The 20,015-nt window shown below is 44.3% G+C and overlaps 1 protein-coding gene and 1 pseudogene across 1 annotated transcript; both read left to right on the top strand.

The window, feature by feature from the left end:
* The first annotated feature begins 884 nt into the window (after window positions 1–884).
* Window positions 885–2,274, top strand: LOC149280251 (gem-associated protein 7 pseudogene; annotated as a pseudogene).
* Window positions 2,275–5,879: 3,605 nt separating this feature from the next.
* Window positions 5,880–14,244, top strand: LOC149280250 (protein phosphatase 1 regulatory subunit 37-like). Its single transcript, XM_089500612.1, has 13 exons — window positions 5,880–6,465; window positions 7,980–8,077; window positions 10,018–10,063; window positions 10,439–10,539; window positions 10,725–10,844; window positions 10,983–11,133; window positions 11,287–11,442; window positions 12,323–12,435; window positions 12,557–12,698; window positions 12,814–12,980; window positions 13,105–13,581; window positions 13,639–13,855; window positions 14,150–14,244. Exons 1-13 carry the CDS (start codon window positions 5,880–5,882, stop codon window positions 14,242–14,244), a joined length of 2,469 nt encoding a protein of 822 aa, XP_089356738.1.
* The last annotated feature ends 5,771 nt before the right edge of the window (window positions 14,245–20,015 follow it).

Genomic DNA, 20,015 nt, shown 5'->3' with positions numbered 1-20,015 from the left:
TATTTCACGTGTCCTTAAATCCTGCGCTTCTTCTAATCTGTCGTCTGGGAACTGAGCCAACGGAGAATGATAATCGTCTGGTTACGTCGTATTGGGAATCTGCCAAATACCAAAGAAGCAGAGATTCCGGAAAGTGTCTCCAGCTTTACGACTGCGTTAACTAGCTTTCCCAACACATAACTCTGTTACATTAGTATGCGGTGTGTAACTACTGTATCTTTACACACCCTGCGAAACCAGTGATTCATTGTGGAACGGTGTTACGCACTTGAGCTTTGTGTCGCCGCACCTGCCTGAAGTAAACAGCAACAGGTGTTTCAAAGGGGAAAAACGTTATAGCGCATAGTGTTTTATACATAAGGGTCAAGGATAAATAGGAGCACTATCCGCGCATGCGTTCTGTTGAAAGTACCTGGTGGATGGGCAAAAGGGCAAATTCATTTGCGGGGGCACTCCGCAAAATCCCTCAATGCATTTATAAGGGGTGCATCTTTCAATTGCCATATGTGTTAAAGTGTAGATGATGGCTGGAGAGTCCCTTTAAATAATTTTATTGTAAATACTTGTTCTCCAGTGTAGGATGGATTAAAGGTGCTGTTCCACTGGAGTATTTATTGCACTCCCTAGTGTGTTAAGCAAATTAACCTTATATTACCCGACTTCACCTGACATTTTTTTATTTCCTCTGGTGGTTTTAATCACATAAAAACAATCCAGCCAACAACTTCCCCTGCCTGCTTTTGAGTCACATGACAATGAAGTGATCCTTGCAGACACTAGGTGGCGCTAGAGCTCTGCATAAGTAAAAAAAAAAAATAGGTAACGGAACTAAAGTTCCGGATCAGCGGTACCCGAACCTCAAACACAGCTGCACGGAAGTCGGAATGAAGCTGTACGGACAGAGGGCGAACTGGCACGCATTGCTTCCGGTAGCCGTATTAAACGAAGTATCTCTGCAGTTATAAAGCGGTGCAGAGAAACTCGGCTCATCTTAGAAGATAAACTGCCTGCGTGCGATTAAAGAATGAAGGAGAAAAACGTGAGATTAGTTTGCTTCTCCCTTCTGTGTACTGTCAGGGCACCTTACTCTTTACCTGACGTGATGCCTTCTGTCACTCACACCTCCCCTACCTATCACCCTAATGTGTTTAAGGCTGAAAGAAAATTATTCCTACAGCAAAGGGTTAATGCTAAACCAGTACCCTCACCCCTTCGGTTAGCCTGTTTAACGCTCCTACCAGCCCACTGTATATAAGGATAATATACATTAATATTAGAGATGAGCAGCTGGACCTGCTCTTCATTTTGGTTGCTATGGTGATTATGAGGGTCAAGCCAGACCCGTCACCCATACTGGATTTACTCAGGAGATACACAGGACTCAAACATGGCTGAAGAAAGGACGTTTCCAGCCTGCGATTTGTGATGATCGGACGTTTCTGGCGTTACATTGTGATCATTTTTCATAGATTAACCCCATGTCTTCCCTCTCTTATCTGTTGCAAATGAAGATTACCTTTGCCCCGCCTAAAATCTTCTACCTTTTATTTCTCCCGGCTATCCACGTCCGTGTCCTGACGCTTTCCTCTCCTCCTTGATCATCTTTAATCATCGCAAACATTATTTTCTTCCTTTTTCCCCCAAATATACACCTGCTTCTTGATTTTCTTTTAAAAGCTTTTTATTGACACGTAAAAAAAAAGAATAGGAAAATGTACTTGAAGATGTAACCAAATGACTCTTAGATTAGATCGAACATCGTTCTCTGAATAATACCGTCGAGCCATGTGGGAAATTGCCTGAGTACATTGTAACAGCTGCTTCTTCATTCTCGATATTTCCATTTCACCTTTTCCTGTCCGTTCTTAAATCAATAATTTCCTCTGCCTTAAAATATCTTTTTTTATTTTTTATTTCCAGGATCTCCCTCTCCTGCCTCAAGTCCCCATACTTCGCCTCCCGCGTCCACCCTCACCGTGCGGCCGTGGATTTGATCCGAATTCCCCTCGTGCCCTCGCCTTGTGTCCACCTGTCGCGCACCAGAAATCCCGATCCAGCCTCCGCCAGCTCTTCCTCCGAAGCCTCCTTGCATCTGCTGGTCGTCCCGTTACCTTTAATCTCTACCAGCGCGTTACCGTCAGCGCAAATCGCTTCAATGCTTGTGACATCGAGGTCAACAATTTCCAGGTGTCTGATTTGCAGACCCCACTTGGCGTCCAAAAAGAAGCATTGATCCGCGGCCAAGATATCATATCCTACACTTTCCAACTCTGAACCGGTTATCGCTACGTCAATAAGACATTACGTGCCGAAAAGACTGTCCAGTTGCGAATATACCGGGTATCCATATGAGTTATTAATATAATTGTATATGGACTATGGCAGCATTACATTCATTGTTAATAAGGATATAATGTATGGATCAAACAAAGGTGTTTAGTCTCTGTGCAGCCTTCTGTAGTGTAAATAAATAGATTATTTTCTATGGCTTTAATGTTTTGTGTTTTTTTTTTTAACATAAGATCATTTTTGAGGATGAACTCATTCTTTTTATTTTTGGTTGTAAAGAGGAAGATTATTGAAACCTTCCAAAAATAAAGGTAAATTTGGGGTTATTGCAGATAATCTGGCACCGTGGTATTTTTAAGTGAAATAATATTTGCTTCCCAGGAGCATCTGAATTAAGTCGGGCAGTGTTCCTATCGCACGCACACCCGGTTCCCAGCGAAGGTATGCTCGTAAAATCGAAATACATTTTGTGCTTGTAAAAAGTCTCAGGCTGGACCAAATTCAGCTATTGCCTTGGCTTTGATATTAACTTATTAAAGGATCTGGCCGTATATCACGCGGTAACGTGGTCCCGGCTACTCCGCCACTCCAAATACCGCAAGAGGAAGTAACTTGAAGGTTAAAAAATGTGTAAATAAAAGGTATTTGGTTTAAAATGAGAGATTGGGGACTTGATTATGGTATTTGTCACAAATAGGGCTGTTTCACATTCTTTTAGCAAGGATCCTATCGCTGTTTGTTCTGTTTTATCCTAATTCTGTGCAGCTTCAATCAGGATCTTGGTTTGCAAAGCACTCTAACGGTATTCTTGTTAATGACAGGTTATGAAGCGCATGTCCTAACCGATAATGTAACGAATAACTGAGCGGCTGATTTTATCGACCCGTAGCAAAGCAGCGATGTCCGTTACGTCACAAGGTGAATTAAGTTGGTGCTTCCCAAATGCACAAATGCAGTTGTCACCCGTTTGTAGTTCTTGCTGAAAAGATGACCTTGAGACGGCTGGAAAATGCCAACCCGGTGATTCAGGCAGTATTTTCTTCACAACTCGATAAGATAAGCCTCGGCTGGGAAGCTGGAGTATCCGCAGATCAGCGCAGAAGGTAAAATCATGATCCTGAGAATCCGGCTAAAGAAATAAAACTGTGTCTAACGGTGCCTGTCGCTGCTGCTGTAGACTACAAGTCTCATAAGGATGACAACTCCCATCCACGCCAAATGTAGATCAACCCTGCTCACAATCAAACACAAAAGTATTCTCAAAAATATTACAGCCTTATTTGTTTTTTGTTTGACGGCGGAATCGTTGGTAGATGTGCAAATAAAAACTGATAACGTGCATCATTTTCCATTTTTTTTAATTAATCACCAGATTATGTATTTTTACAAAAACGCATGCGTAGGTATTCAGGGTATACACATTTTATAGCTATTAGAATAAAATGAACTAGAATAATAATGGATCCATCGATCCAATAATATACAGCAACTTATATATGCATATGAATATATATATATATATACTATAATTCAAAAGTTTGGGATCACTTCAGTGTTTTCATGGAAACAAGGACATTTCTGGCTGTAACATAATCGCAAAAGGGTTTCTAACGATCAATTAGCCTTTTAAACTTAAACTCGGATCAGCGAACACAATGTGCCATCGGGACACAGGAGTGATGGGAGTGATAAAGGGCCACTGGAACACAGGAGTGATGGGAGTGATAAAGGGCCATTGGAACACAGGAGTGATGGGAGTGATAAAGGGCCATTGGAACACAGGAGTGATGGGAGTGATAAAGGGCCATTGGAACACAGGAGTGATGGGAGTGATAAAGGGCCATTGGAACACAGGAGTGATGGGAGTGATAAAGGGCCATTGGAACACAGGAGTGATGGGAGTGATAAAAGGCTTCTGTACACCTATGCAGAGGTTCCATTAAAAATCATCAGCTGCAATAGTCAGTTAAAACATTAACCCCACCTGCGCTGGATTTGATTAATTTCATGTTATTTTAATGGACAAAATTTGCATTTATTTAAAAAACAAGGAAATGCCTGTGACCCCAAACTTTAGGTTAGGTAGTGTGTGTGTGTGTGTATATATATATATGTGTGTGTGTATATATATATATATATATATATAGTTAGAAACGTCTAAAGAGCCGCCAAGTTTTTTTATGTGACTTCTAGATATTAATTATTATTATTATTAATGTAACAGAGTTAAGCATTTAGAAAGATTTAATAATGTATGTCATTTATGAACACATTTTTCCTGTTTCTATAGACATTATTATAACTTTTAGGCCTGCCGAACACTGGATTACACTCCAGACACTTTGATAAAATAGAAAAAGGAGTTCGGGTCAAAATAGGGACTGTCCCTCCTGAAGAGGAACACTTGGGAGTTATTCTGCTCTGTTTGGCATGTCTGGTGCTCGCCATCCTCACTCTACTAATGCCCTCCTTTATCTCGTTGGTACATCGCTTCAGCCTTCATCGCGCTTTCTGTCCTCACTCCCCCCGTCTCTATGGTGGATGCTGACGCGGCGGTCTCTGATTGGCCAGGGTAGTTGCCTGCGTCACTGGTTGGCACCGAGCGAGACAGTAAACATGTGACCCGGAAACTGAGTTAGACATCAGGAGACGGTGTTTGGGGTGAGAGGGAAGGAAAGCCAGCTTTGCCACAAAAAGAGACAGCCTGGAGCTGGACTGGGTGACGTTACCGACGGGAGACTTATTTTTATGCAGAGACGCCCGGCCTTGACCCAGGGGCCCACCAGAGACCTGCTTAGCTGAGGAGGCCTCCTGTCAGAAAAGTGACTGCTAGTTATGGGATACTGACCCCCAAAAAAAAAAAGCAACTGAGTGACTGGCAGACGTAGACTGTTTCCCGTAGTGAGAAAGTTTATTGTAAAGACACTAGCTGGAGTACAGAGACGTGCAGAGTGACTGACAGTCTCTAAGTCCCTGTAGTATTTATCACTTAGCTGCTATATGAGTGACTGACCGCTGGAAAGCTATGCCGTGCTCGTAAGGGTTTTTAGTGACGGCGCTTCCATGAGTTGAGACCGTTCTAAAAAAGAAACCAATTCTCATGCTGTGAATCACTGGCAGGCGTGCGATGCCTATAAAAAGATGGCTAATCCCTGGTCATTAGTGCTTCAGGAGTTCTAGCCTGCAGGGCAGACAAGCAGAGAGACATACAGAGACGAGACTACACAACGAGGTGCTTAGTGAACGAGGTACTATTTCCAGTAAGAGATCTCCAGGACTTGGGACTCAGAAGTGTCAAGATATGCGCACAGCAACATAACGCGTGTGATGCTGACCAACGCTGCTTGCAAAGCTGGCAGTGTGACCTCGCTGGCTACTTGATACAGTTTGTGGCTGCTTCTGGAGTGTCGGCACGTACCGTGACAACCATCCACTGAGACAATTTTCCAAGAGGCTGGGTTTTTTAACGGTATCGGTAAAGCGTAACACCCCCGGTGTCTGTTATGCCCCGCAGGCATTGATGCCCCACAGTCTTCGTGTTCTTCCATTAAGATGGCATCAGTGGCTGGATAAGCTTTCTTGCTATGGAGATGCCTGGGGCCGTGGAGAATGCAGATTTACCCTCTGAGGGTTCACCACAGAAAGTGGACTATGCAGAAAAGGAGGAAAGCGAAGCCCTGTCCTCTCCCACAAAGGAAGACTCCGTGGAAGGGATATGTTACAATCACTACACGACGCAAGATCGTGGCGCAGAGGATGATGCGGTGCCCGCTGAGGAGCCCACACGAGAGGTCATGCCTGAGATCACAGGAGCAGAACTGAAAGTAGATTTAAATGCTGGCACTCCCTCTCAAGAGAGGAGCCAAGAACATTCAGATGAGACATCTCCCAACATCACACCTACAAGCGGTCCGGATCATGAAGTCCCATCCCATGGGACCCAACAGGTGTCTCAGTCTGCTGAAATGGAACCACACAACAGTGGGGAGGGGGGAGAAATTAATTCATTATCTACAGAAGGAGCGGACCAAGGGAATGCTGGGAACGGGGCTAAGAATGAAGGGGCGCCGGAGGAAGACAATGGACGGAATAAGCAAGGGCCTAAAAGGGTAACCTTTCCATGTGATGACGATATTGTCTCTGGTGCCCTAGAACCAAAAGACCCATGGAGACATGGTGAGGAAAACCTGTTACGGCTTGAAATGATTAACCATATGTGGCTTTGCTCTTAATGTCCTATCAGAGCGGCAACCTGGCGTGACCTTATTCATGTTTTATCAGTGCTTCCACATGCATGTTATTTGGCTGCGAGACCCGCCGCTTCCGTGACCTTTAACTTTATCCTGCCAGTGCCGTGTCCCGGCTGCCATAAGCTCTTGGCTAGACCTAAATCTACTGTTGAAATGTTGCAGGCTTTCAGTAGCATGTTATCCCGCAGACATAGGAGCGCAAATCCCTCATGAAACTGCCTTTCTGCTGTCTTTTGAGCCAACAATTCTAACTTTTTTTCTCCTAATGACCAAATCTCTTTTCTGCGCCTACTTTCTTACCTTCACCTGAAACCGTACACTACCTCTGTGGGCTTCTAAATTAAATATGAAGCTAGCTGCACACTAATGTGTTATTAATTAAGGCGGCTTGTTAGCTTTGTTTTAAGCCCGGGGGATACAGTTACATCCCCTGAATTGATGAGTTTTGTACGTTACTCTTACGCTTCATGAAATTCTCTTGTATAATGGGACGTTTTTGTGGAATTTCACAAGTGTCCTAAAACAGCAGAGCTAGATGGCCAAGAATGTTTGAGAGAGAGTGAGTATGAGAGGAAAGGTCAACCGAAGAAAGGAAGGGTTGGAGAGCGGCGCATAGGGGCATATAGGGGCGTCTAGGGGTTAAAATGATATTTTCAGGAGATGGTAATACATTAGCAGGTATCGAGGAATGAAGCTCTGCGGCTGGTGATCACCGTTTTAAACCTATAAAGGTAAAGTTAAGCTCAAAAACCATGTCGGGTTTCACAACTTGCATGTGTTGAATATTCGACAATTAGATGTGAGGTCACGTTGGTCACGTTGTCACGGTTTGAAGTATTTCAAAAAGTATATTTCTAGCTTTGGGTGAACTTTCTGTTGAGTTCTGCTTGATTTTCTCAGGAAGAAAGGAAACCGGTTGTGCTTTTTGCCAGCGCCTTTTGTTCTCAGAACAATATATATTTACATAGTTGCTTTGTCTATCAGTCAGGATTCAGACCTGGAATTGGAACGTCTAAATGCAGGCGCGGGATTCGTGACAATTAATGTGAAAACGAATGGTTTAGGTCACACTGGGCTTACAAATACGTAATCGCAAAAATGCTTGTGTCTGCCATTTTTATAATGTAAACTTGCAGTCATTTTGCAGACCTGCTAAGTCTATTGCTTTTCATCCAACACTTTAATACATATTATAACCGTGTGGTCCTTGGTGGAATTCTGCAGAATCACCCCATATGCATTTAATCCCCCCCACCCCGGGCTAAGTGCCACGCAGGAGGTATGTTCTGCCGAATGCATCTCTCTGCATGTGATACTTACCCGTGAATGTTACATTAAGTGATTTAATTTACTGGTGTATCGTTAGATTGCCGCCAACTCTGTCAATGCCTGTTGCTAGTATTTCCAGCCTCACAGCTTCTCCTTTTCTCGCTTCCCCAGCTCAGAACGTGACTGTGGATGTCGTGATTTCATCCTACACCCAAGCCTGCCAGAAGCTCAACTGCAAGCAGATCCCCAAACTTATTCGCCAGCTGCAGGTGAGTCTGTCGCGCTTCCCATCTGGGAATCAGTAGACTGCGGAGGGGACGTTGGGACCCGGGTCCCTTCGTGACAATTTATTTACAGCAGTTCTATGACTTATCATTACACAAAGGAGGCTTATCCCTCTTCGCTTGAATGGCGCCAAGTGGAAGTGTCTGTACACACTGATATTGGGATACTAATACAGCAGAGGGGTCCCCGGAGTGTGCACCTTCATAGAGCGCCAGGGATGCTTTCCCCGTATCGGCTGTCACTTTCCATAGTGATACACTCCCTTACCCCTATTACTTACCTGGTATCTGGGTCAGTGGCATGAGATACCCGCTAACGAATGTTAGACCAATTAGTTGTCTGCAGTTCCTATTAATGTTGTATAAGATCATATGGGTTAGAACATTTTTAGTGAAATAATTGTATTTGTGCATTCCCTGTGACTGTGCACAACCGTGTTATTAGATCACACAAATCTTAAAGTTCCCACACATTTATGGCTTCATATTATGCAGTTCTGGATAGAAGTCATAGGTGATGCATATTTTTATGATCGTTTTAACGTGTATATATTTAGGGTTATATTTTAGTTTGTGTTGCAAGGTTTTCAGAGTAATCTCAGGCCCGCGGCTCCTCGTCTTGCCGGATGTGCATTAATTAAACGCATGTTCTGCTTTCCAGCGCTGTGTGTGTTATTCTCATCGCCAGCCGGCTCCGGCACCGCGACCCATACTGCGTGTGCAGAAAGTGTTCCTATTGATTTCAATGGGAGCTCTTTCCTTCCAGAGCAGGACCCCACAAAGCATGGCGAGTCGCAGCATCTTCTAAAGTACTTTAATACGCGTTATTTGTCAATGGGGCTGTATGGGGCGTTCATGTAAAGGGGAACCTTAATGCACACCAGACCCGGACAAATTTGTGTGGACGGCATTAAAAAGTAAGCAGCAAGGCCCAAAAATCTTGGAAAAGGGGCTGACTGGGCTTTGTCCGGCCCCAACGTCCACAACGTTTAACATAACTAAATAATGAATTAATAATTCAAACTTTCTGTTTTTCAGTTATTGTAATCTTGGTTTAAAAGTACTTTTAAACCAAGGTTGCGTAAATGCGTGACAAAACTATCTTAGTTTTCCGTTCCTCAGCATTTGCTCTCATCCTATAAAGGCTGCAAGAACCTAGGCGCTTGAACCAAAGTGGATGAAGTGATCGGAGAACAATAATGGAAGTCCTGATCATAAAGAGGGCTTCTAGTATATAATGCGTTAATCATTATGTGGATATATTTAGTGTAGGTTAGGGGAAAGCGACAGATCCACCCTAAATAATCTGGAAATATGAAATCGTAAAAGAAAGGACATAAATGAAGATGGGACAGCGACGGAAATAACCAGCGATGGAACACAAACACTATTCTGCGATCAGGAAAGGCAGAGCTCGCTGGGGACGTGCCAACTGTAAAATGGAATAGTACCTCGACACGCCTCGCTGTGCTGTTGTTTCACGCGAACAGGGAATTCACCGTCACCCGGAGGAAACTTTTACTCTGTAAAGAACTGAAGGGAAACACAATCACATCGTGACCCTGAAGTGGCAGACAGCTGTGAAAGTGTGATTGCGTTGTAATTTAAGTAAGATTCAGGGCAACATTTACATATTGGCTCCTCCCCCAACAGCTGATAGGCCAGAGGAGGTGCCAATTAACTAATTAAGTAAACCCCTCACCATGCTTGTTCAGTGTGTGTGTCATTTTTGCCTTTGATGGAGAATCTTCACTTCTTCACTGTGTTCCATAAATACAATCCGGTCTTCCCGGCTCCCCGTAGCCACGCCGTGTAACGTATCCGAATAATTAGTTACCTATTACTCTAAACGCTTGGGTGACGGATTGGATTACTCTCTATGGCCATGTTATATATTTTTTTCAATATCTTTACTTCTCTTGCAGGCGTTGACTGACCTCTCAGGGAGAGTCGAAAGCCTGGATCTGAAAGGTAAGAGTTATGGCTGTAATGGTTTTATAGCAAAGGTGTAATGGGCCTGATGGTTCTTAACGGCTGGCAAACTCTACGTTTCACGCTCTAAATGGTTTGACGAAGTAAAGTATGGGCTTGCAAATACGTAAGGGGCAACCCTGAAGGGTATAAGGTATTGGATTGTGGGAACCTTACCCTACCTTCTAAGCATTTTTGTCTAGCTGTTTCATATAAAGGTCCTTTCTGTCTCATCAAGACCTAGATGTATGATTACTATCCAGGCTCTGTCTTTTTTTAATGTAAGGATGTTTAACCCTTTTCTCCCTTCCCCTGAAGTAAGGCCTTGAAGTGGCTCACCATGCCTATATATATTAATTGTGGAGTCTCCAACAGGAGAGCGCTTAGACCATAAGGCTTGTGAGGCCTTGGAGGAGATCTTCAAACGTGTGCAGTTTAAGATGGTGGACCTGGAACAGACCAACCTGGACGAAGATGTAAGTTTTTAACCTACGTTACTGTTTTAGTTTATTGGAGAGAAGGTTTGTTTCCGTGGGGCGAATGAGGGTGGTGATGATGCGGTTGTGACAGCATCTGTTGGGGTGAAGCTTCTGCGTTATTGAAGCTGGAAGTACACTGTGCAGAGCCTTCATAGTAGCCATACACCCTATTTATTCCATAGGGAGCCTCGGCATTGTTTGACATGATAGAGTATTACGAGTCTGCGACGCACCTCAATATCTCCTTCAACAAGCACATCGGCACTCGGGGCTGGCAGGCTGCTGCCCACATGATGCGCAAGGTAAGCCAAACAGTAAATATGAGTACGAAAGAAGTATTTCTTCTGTCGGCTTTCTGTTCTGAGATAGTCGGGAGGATGGTAAAATGTTTTACATGTCTGAGGGAAGCTACTGAATTTCTGCTTCTCTTCCCGGCCCAGACAAATTGTCTACAGTATCTGGATGCCCGTAATACTCCGCTGCTAGACCACTCGGCTCCGTTTGTGGCCCGCGCGCTTCGCATTAGTAGTAGCTTAACAGTTTTACACCTGGAGAACACTAGTCTGTCTGGGAGACCCTTAATGTTATTGGGTAAGTTCTTTTTCATTTCCCCGGACAGGTTCCATCATTTATTATTTTTTTTCTGGTAATTTATCCTCCTTTGTCTATGAGAGCAGAGGCTTGCATGTGTTTTCCAGTTTTTAATAACCTTACATTATTATAACCTTATTTATTCTGTGACAGCCACGGCCCTGAAAATGAATATAGTGTTACGGGAATTATACCTCGCTGATAATCGACTTAACAGCCTCCAGGACTCGGCCCAGTTAGGGAATGTCCTGAAGTTTAATAGCTGCATACAGATCCTGGACTTGCGGAACAACCATATTTTGGACTCAGGTGGGCCGCTGCCTCCGCGTTTTTGTTTTACAACGTTTCTAGTTTTGACTGTAATGAAGTAGCTAGGCTTAGGCTGCTGTGTTTTAAAAACCCATTGAAGGGATCTCAATCAGCATAAACTGCTTGTAAACACACCAAAATGTGCACTTTAAATTAAATAGATGCTCAGCCATCACATGAACTAATGTTTAACCCCCCTGTGTGAACGCGTGGAGGGATTGATTAGAATCCCTCCTATGCGTTTGGTTTTTTTTCCCCATCCCCCAGCTCGTTGACTCGCAGGAGATGAGTTTGAGTCTCTTGTGCCACTTCACATGTGCATTCTACCCACAGTCAAACGGCTCCAGCCCTGGCTTGCACATAAATTTTAGGGGGTCTAATGGGACCCCATTTTTATGTAGAGACAACTCTCCCACTGATTGCAAGTAGCCAAGACTGGTGCAAAAATCAGATGCCAGTGGGGTGATATTTTGGAGGACTACATAGAGAAGTATATAATAATACAGAATTATATAATGCATAATAAAGTACCCACTAATTATTTTATGCATTCTCCGTTGGTAGGGCTGTATGGGAAATTATGTTGTCTTTTTACTGTACGTATTTACGTAATGGCTTAGTTTTATTACATTTTTTGTGCTGCCCGTCACGATGTGTTATGAAGGGTCATCCCGGTGATACATTATACTGAGCCATCTCAGGTTTCTCCTGAAAAAGGCTGTCAGGGTTGGCCCTTTTTAATGATGTTGAGTTGAAAACCATAACTTACCTTCAATGATAACTTATGATGATAACTGTCTCTCTGTAATTGGGTTCAATGCCATCCTAGAAGGTTTAGGACATTTCCCGTAAAGTGTACCCCTTTCCTGCTTACTCTCAGGTCTGGCGTACATTTGCGAGGGGCTGAAGGAGCAGCGGCAGGGCCTGGTCACGCTGGTCCTCTGGAACAACCAATTGACCCACGCTGGCATGGTGTACATGAGCATGTGCCTGGTAAGAGTTTGCATTCCCCTTGATCTTAACGTATTCTCCCACTCATTGCTCTTCCCTGATCTTCTTTTTCTGCTATGGTTTCTTCACCCACCCTTCACTCACATCTGTTTCACTCTCTCAGCCTCACACACAGACGTTGGAGACTCTGAACCTCGGTCACAATGCTATAGGTAACGAGGGGGTCCGTCATCTAAAGAACGGGTTGATTGGTAACCGCAGTGTCCTCCGCCTTGGACTGGCTTCTGCCAAACTGACCTGTGAAGGTAATGTACACACCAGATGGTATGAAGGTTCTTTAATAATACACATACCCCAACATAAATAAGCATCATTGCTCAGTTCGTATAACTAGATAATTTTATCTGTAACCCATATCAGGTGCTGTAGCTGTTGCAGAGTTTGTGGCTGAGTCCCCCCGTCTTCTTCGTCTTGACCTAAGAGAGAATGAGATAAAGACTGGTGGCTTGATGGCATTGTCTCTGGCTCTCCGGGTCAACCAGTCCCTACTCAGGTTGGATCTAGACAGAGAACCCAAGAAGGAAGCGGTAAGGACCCTTTTACTTACACTGTTCTTGGAAGTTGCGTCTGCAGATTGAGATATGTTTACCATTTTCTTTTCCCATCACCTACTTATTTATTTGTGCTTATTGTTATTCCCCTCCCCCCCAGGTCAAAAGCTTCATCGAAACTCAGAAGGCCCTCTTGACAGAGATACAGAACGGCTGCAGGCGAAACTTTGTGTTGGCCAAGGAAAAAGAAGAACGCCTCCAGCAATCTGCCTCTATGGTGGAAATTGCTTGCCCTGCCTCAGAAGATCCTAATACAGCACTTGAGGAAACAAGCCATTCACCGGAGGAGTCTGTCACTGCCCAGGGGGAGTCTGTCACTGCCCAGGGGGAGTCTGTCACTGCCCAGGGGGAGTCTGTCACTGCCCAGGGGGAGTCTGTCACTGCCCAGGGGGAGTCTGTCACTGCCCAGGGGGAGTCTGTCACTGCCCAGGGGGAGTCTGTCGCTGCCGCAGATGAGTCCAGCACCCCTCTTGAGTGTGGCATACAATCTACAGAGGACCAGCAAGATGGAGATATCATGACTGCTGTAGATGCTCAGGATGAGGGATCAGACTCTGATACCGAGGAGGAGGAGGAAGTAGTAGAAAAAAAGGAGGAAAGAAGGGAAGAAAAACCAGTGGGTCCCCAAATCCAGGGCACCCCAGGGCAAGTGGCAGTTTCCAGCCCTGGTAGAGGCCATAAGGTGTTCTTGGTGACACGGGTGGAGAATCAAATTTCCACACAAGGGGGGAGGGAAAACAAGGAGCTACCTGTGACCCAGGATGGAGCAATACCGTCTACAGGAGTTCCTGCGCTCGCCAATGGACTGGAGACGCAGTTTGGACAGGCAAAGCAGTCCTGCGATGGCAAGGGTGGGTGTATTGTGGGTTACTAGATACAGGAGGTCTCCAATTCATCATTTTGCAACTCTTAACAGATTCTGGATCTTGTCCTAGGAATTAAAACATGGGGTACTTTGAAATTACTCTTGTGCAGTTTCATCATAGGAGCCTTGGGTGTGTTTTCAATTTCACTCAAGCCTTGTTCTGCTAGCCGCTGCCTCCATCTCATGGCTTTTATTTACATATAATGTGTCCAGCTCCGTAGGCTGCAACCTTCATCTGTCTACTTCTGTAACTGTCCCACCTTTTATAATTTCCCTGCAGATTCCCGTGAGATATATACGGACACGGAATTGGAAGCTTTGTTACATGATGCTTCAAGAGAGCCAGACCCCTCGCTCAACATTGTAACACTCTAAGGTATGTTTTGGGGCTTTTTGTTTTTTTTTTTCTTTTTTTATCCAAGTAAATTCTTTCATATTCTTAAAATATGATGGCTTGTTCTAGTATAACCGGCAAGTCCTCTGGTATTATACACAGGTTGTGTGTCCCGTCTATACAATCAAGGCTGTCAGTTATGTTTTAGGGAGGTTTGGCCATCTGTGTTAAAACTAACTTTATAAAATTCAGAATTAATTAACCCAGAAAAATGTAAAATGATATTTGTGCTTATCTGTGTCCCTTGTTCAGTGTTTCTCTCCCCTCTTCCACTCCCTCCAGTATTTAAGATTTAAATCCAATTTCCTTTACTATCCTCAACAGGATCAACTGTTGCTTCCTGGGATTCCATCCACTCAATGCCCTGGATCGTTGTAAAACCCTCGCCTTTTTATCTCGCCTTAAGGAACGGGGGGCCGTAGAGGATTGTACAACACAGGTTCCCCTTCGAAGACTTTTGTCTGATCCTGAGTCCACTTCCCCCAAACGATGGCAATAAGGGCAGGCGATAATGGGATGTGCACAATGTGAAAAAACAATCCCATTAAACCCATTTTTCAGAGGGAAGAGGATTTGACAGGGTCCTCGAAAAAGGGACAGACAGCTTATCCGTGTTACACACTGGACTGTTACTCGCTTTAGAGGTTTTCTTAGAAGGGGCTGTTCGTGGACTTTTAATTGTCTTACTACTTCCCTTACACCACAGTAGCAACCCTTCTATTGGGTTTTCCAAGAAATATCACTACCTTATATACTATTTAATGAATTAATGTATTGTTCTCTATAGAGAGGATATCTGGTTTTTGGGGGCTGACGTATTCACTGCTTGCCCGGAAAAAAAGTCAATGGTCAACCCCAGAGAAATCAGCGGGTCAGTGGTTCTGTCCTACAAAATCGTCACTACATGGTTGATGGCTGGGGAACGATGGGATTATATAGGATCGTGCATAAAGGCACAAAAACCACACTAACCCTCCAGTTATTCCGGCTTTGATGTTTTGAGTCCCCCATCGATCCCGGTCTAAGGCCAGCTAAATGTTTCACGATGGTGCAGAAGACAGGTAATCTCAACCTCCATTTATTTGAACCGTTGTATCATTTAGCCTTTTATCGTTTGGATCGGTCCACCTGTGTTGTGTTGGAGCGGTTCCAATCAGGTGGTCTGTTTATTCCGCGGGGTGGGTTCTTTTCCCCAGATCTATTGGCTGCGTTGTAACCTTCTGCTTGTTCCAGACCGGCTTCTCCAGCCCTTTCCAGTTTTATGGCGATGCCTTTCACGGCATGGCGGTTTCTGCTCCTTGGAAACGACCGACAGAAGGCGTAGAAACCAAGTCACGTCTTTATTACCCCCTTTATCCAAATCCACCCCAAACACCCGTTCTAATTGGTGCAAAATATTCCTGACCCTGTCTGGATGAAATTCACTACATTGTTCACGATGCACTTGATATATGTTTTGGGACTGAGAAGAAGTCTTTATAAAGCTCTTACTATGATTTGCTGATGTCTTCACTTAAGGATAGACTCTCGACCCTCTTCCTACAGACCCTACGTCTCTCGGGTATGCGTTGCAAGGTTTTTCGTCACTAATTGATACGTGAGCTCATACCCTAGAGAGGCCAGGAATAAGGAAGAAGGCGGCCATCTTGGATGTGAGTGCAATCGACTCATTTTATTGAGACATGTATGCACATAGACAGACGCAGGTGTCCCGTCATTAAAACAAAACTAGTCCCCCTTATGCTTGAAATGAGTACCTTAGACGCAGTTAGTGTTTTTGGTACGTGCGACGATGTGGCTGCCTGCTCCTATTTGCAAGAATCGCATTTGATTTTAAAAGCTACGTGTATATGTGAAGTCCGTTTATAACATTTCCCATAGAATCCCCATTTTGAAACATCTTTCATTCTGGGTGCTGATGACATCATAGGTATTCTCCGTGTTACCATTCCCCCCCCCCCCAGTGTGACGCTATATTCACTTATAGTAAAATGGCGTGACATCATACGATAGGGTGCCGTTAATGTGGTAAGCCGTAGAAGGGATGAGTTTCAAAATTTGCAAAGCGTGTTTCTCAAATTAGGAACTGTCTTGTGAATAGAGCCAATATGGCACTCCGGGGCCGCTTCAGTCTCATGGACTTGGGGCTCGCACTTTACATTTAACCAGTGGGTCCTATTTTAATCCGTTGGAACGGCAGACGTAACCCATAGCCGTTGTATGTTTGTTACCAAGGCAAAAATTGCCCAGAGTCGGCACAGAACATAAGGAATACCTGTTAGGAATCGCGTGGATACTTACGCCGTACGATTTTATAGACCCCTTTTCATGCCTCTGTATATATACACTAATAGATTTTTTTTCAGCCTGCACAACCGCATCGGGTTTTACAGAATGGCCGCCTTCTTACCCTAAACCTTAGCCGCAGAGTGAATGATATCCTAAAATATATATTTTTTTTAATTATTTTTTTGGGGGGTGGGGGGGGGGGTATGATGACCATCGCTATGTGCAATATGACCCTATCTCTATACCTTTACACACTTCTCACCTGCATTCTAACACCTTATATGCACCCTACAAACTGTGCTGTGTTTTAAAAAAGGGGTTTTTCTTCCTATTGTCAAATAAAAGAATTTCCTATGCTTCTCGCCCGTGTCTGTGTCCCCAGGGGCCGGATCCACCCGCGAGGAACGAGCGGTCTCGTAGCAAGCCGGTTATGGGTGCAACGGTTGGCAGCAAATGTATCTCTGCTTCCGTAACAATACCGTTTGGTTAATATTTACCTCCGCAGTAGTGATATTGCCGATGTCAAACGAAAGAAGCAATGTTACGTGACTTATTAAAGACTTCGTGTAAGTGGGATAGGCATTTGGAAGAGGAAGCATGTTTTATGTCCGCCATTTAATTTATAAGCATTTATAAACTTATTTTTTTTTTATTTTTGGGTTGTAGGTTGTAGGGTTTGGGACTGACCGGATGGCTTCTTTACCCGGTGCTAATAACATAACTGATGCAGGGCTCTTTTAACCTAAATTATTTATTTTTTTATTTTTATAAATTGTAGTCGCTAATAAATGTCCTCTTTGGGGGAGATATGCTTCTTCAGTTGATTAGGTATACTCCAACAGGGCATTTGCACACTTTAAGAATTTCAAAATGTTCCCTGGCAGGAGAGATTCACAAATAGATTTTATTATATTGGTTGATTTATGTTCGCTGATTACCAATTTATCTATTTATTTATTTATTTATTTATATAGTCTGACAATTGCAGGTATGCTTTGGGTCCATAGTCGTCAATTTAAATAGTACATATTTGAATGATTTTAAATTAAAATAAAGTAGGCTTCTTTGGATTATTCTAATTTGGAATACATGTAGTCATTGAAAGTGGTGGTTATCAGGTAATGAAAACCTAAACTTTTAATAATTCTGCTATCAATCGACAGCGACAAATTCAAACTTAGTATTGTAATTATAGATGATTTGAGCATTTAGAGTTGAAAGCATAAATTTGATGAACCATCATGGAGCACATCATGCAACCGACCAGTCCTTTATCCTTTCCATGAGGCTTGAGTTTTGGCCGAAGCTCTTTCCGCACTCCGCGCAGACGTAGGGCCTTTCCCCGGTGTGCGTCCGCCGGTGCTCGGTGAGATTTGACCGTTGCGTGTAGCTTTTGCCGCACTGGCTGCAGGAATAAGGCCTCAGCCCCATGTGGGCTCTCCGGTGGGCGATAAGATTGGAGATCTGCGTGAACCGTCTCCTGCACTTCGAGCATGCGTACGGCCTCTCGCCTCGATGAGCTCGCTGGTGCGTCGCCAAGTGCGCTCCGCGAGAGAATCTCTTTCCGTATTCCGTGCATTGGTGCGGTCTCTCGCCCGAGTGCACCCTCTGATGAGTGACGAGGATATCAGGGGGAAGCTCCTTTCGCAGTCGTGGCACACGTACGGCCTCTCCCCGCTGTGAGCCTTTTGGTGCGCGATAAGATTGGAGCTGTCGGTGAACTTTTTCCCCGCATTCCGTGCATGCGTAGGGTTTCTCGCCCGTGTGCCTTCGCTGGTGTTTGACTAGATTGGAATTATCCCGCAGGACGTGCACACGAACCGCTTCTCCAAGCCCGGCCTGCTCTCGGCTCCTTCTTTTTAATGACGTAGAACGTTTTGGCTCGGTGGCTTTTCCAGCTTGGACGTTCTTTGTCATTTTTGCATCACAGGATTCACTTTTATTAAGTGTATTCTCGGCTTCCTTTGATCTTATTGGATGACGTGTTTTTCTGAGGATGACGTTCTTTGATTTTGTTTGACTTGTATTGGTTTATCTCCTGGGAGCTGCTCTCTTCCATCACTGAACTCTCTACGCCTAATACTCAACCGCACTCCAACCTGTCAACAGAAACACATATAGGTGTACGGTGTCAACATATGGATATTGTACTATACCAACTGAGGTTGATCAGAAAGGTTCTCAACAAGCATTGGAAACAAAGCATTGTCTGCAATGTCTTGGTATTCTAAAGAGAACATGCTATGCTTGGGGAACAGCTTGGGGAAGGACCCTTTTTTATTCCAGTATGACTGCGCCCCAGAACACAAAGCAAGCTCCATATAGACACGGTTGGATGAGTTTAATGATGGATGATTGGATGTTTTTCCTGACCTCAACCCCATCAAACGCCTTTGGGATGAACTGGAATGGAGATTGTGAGCCGGGCGTCTCGTTCAACATCAGTGGCTGACCTCACAAACGCTCTACTGGATGAACGGGCAAACATTCCCAGAAACTCCCTAAAATCTGGTGGAAATCCTTCTTAGAAGAGCGGAAGCCGTTATAGCCACAAAGGGGGACCAACTACATATTAATGTCTGTGTGGAAATAGAATGTAATGTCCTCAAAGTTCCTCTTGGTGTAATAGTCAGATGTCCCAATACTTTTGTCCATATAGTGTATGTATGTGTATAATACAAAATATTTACCCACAGATATAATAAGAGTTTTTAACATATGCATTGCTGGTAATTATCCATAAACACAGTTCTGTAAGTTTACTTATTGTATACAGCTGAAATTTTAAATTTGGCAGATCGGCTTTAATCCCCTGAGGTATATTAAAACACAAAACTCACACTCACTGCAAGAAGTAAGTGTGTGTGTGTGTGTGCGCGCATGTATGTATGTGTAACATGAGGTTTTATCAGGAAGGTGCCGGCTCGTATAAACCCAAGCTTCAGATCACTGCTACCAATTAATTAGTAAATAGCTGACAGCCGGTCTGAGCCGTGACTCGGTGACTCCTCTGTCGGCTCGCTGTTAGGGTAGTTGGCTTTGGGCCACCATTTACACACCAGGGAGGTGGATACAGAGCCAGCAGCCTTCTGCCGTCCGCCCCAGCTCCTGCCCCACGCCGGCTTACCTTCCCCGACAGAGCCTTTTGTTATGGAGGAGGCTGGTGGAGCGGGGGGCACGCAGGCTACCAATAAAAGGCTGCACTTGCATGGAATTATGGGAGTTGCAGTCCCTGCCTCTACAGTACAGTGTTAAATATGTGCGGGTGCAGGACTACTGCTCCTAGAACGCACTGCTCGAGAAACTGCTCACGTGGGGCCTGTCAGTAAACAGCTGATTTGGAAGCGTGTGTGTGTGTGGCATTGTGGGTGCGCTCCCGTGGCATTGTGTGTGTGTGTGCGCAGGATTGTATTGTGTCCTATTGTGTATATCTCATGCCTCAGATCTGGCCTTTTTTATAGAA

Source organism: Sceloporus occidentalis, unplaced genomic scaffold (assembly GCF_023333645.1).
Source record: "Sceloporus occidentalis isolate IW3139 unplaced genomic scaffold, rSceOcc1.0.p SCAF_157, whole genome shotgun sequence".
NCBI classification, from domain to species: domain Eukaryota; kingdom Metazoa; phylum Chordata; class Lepidosauria; order Squamata; family Phrynosomatidae; genus Sceloporus; species Sceloporus occidentalis.
Note: the sequence above shows the minus strand (reverse complement) of the source record. Positions and strands in the feature narration are given on the sequence as shown.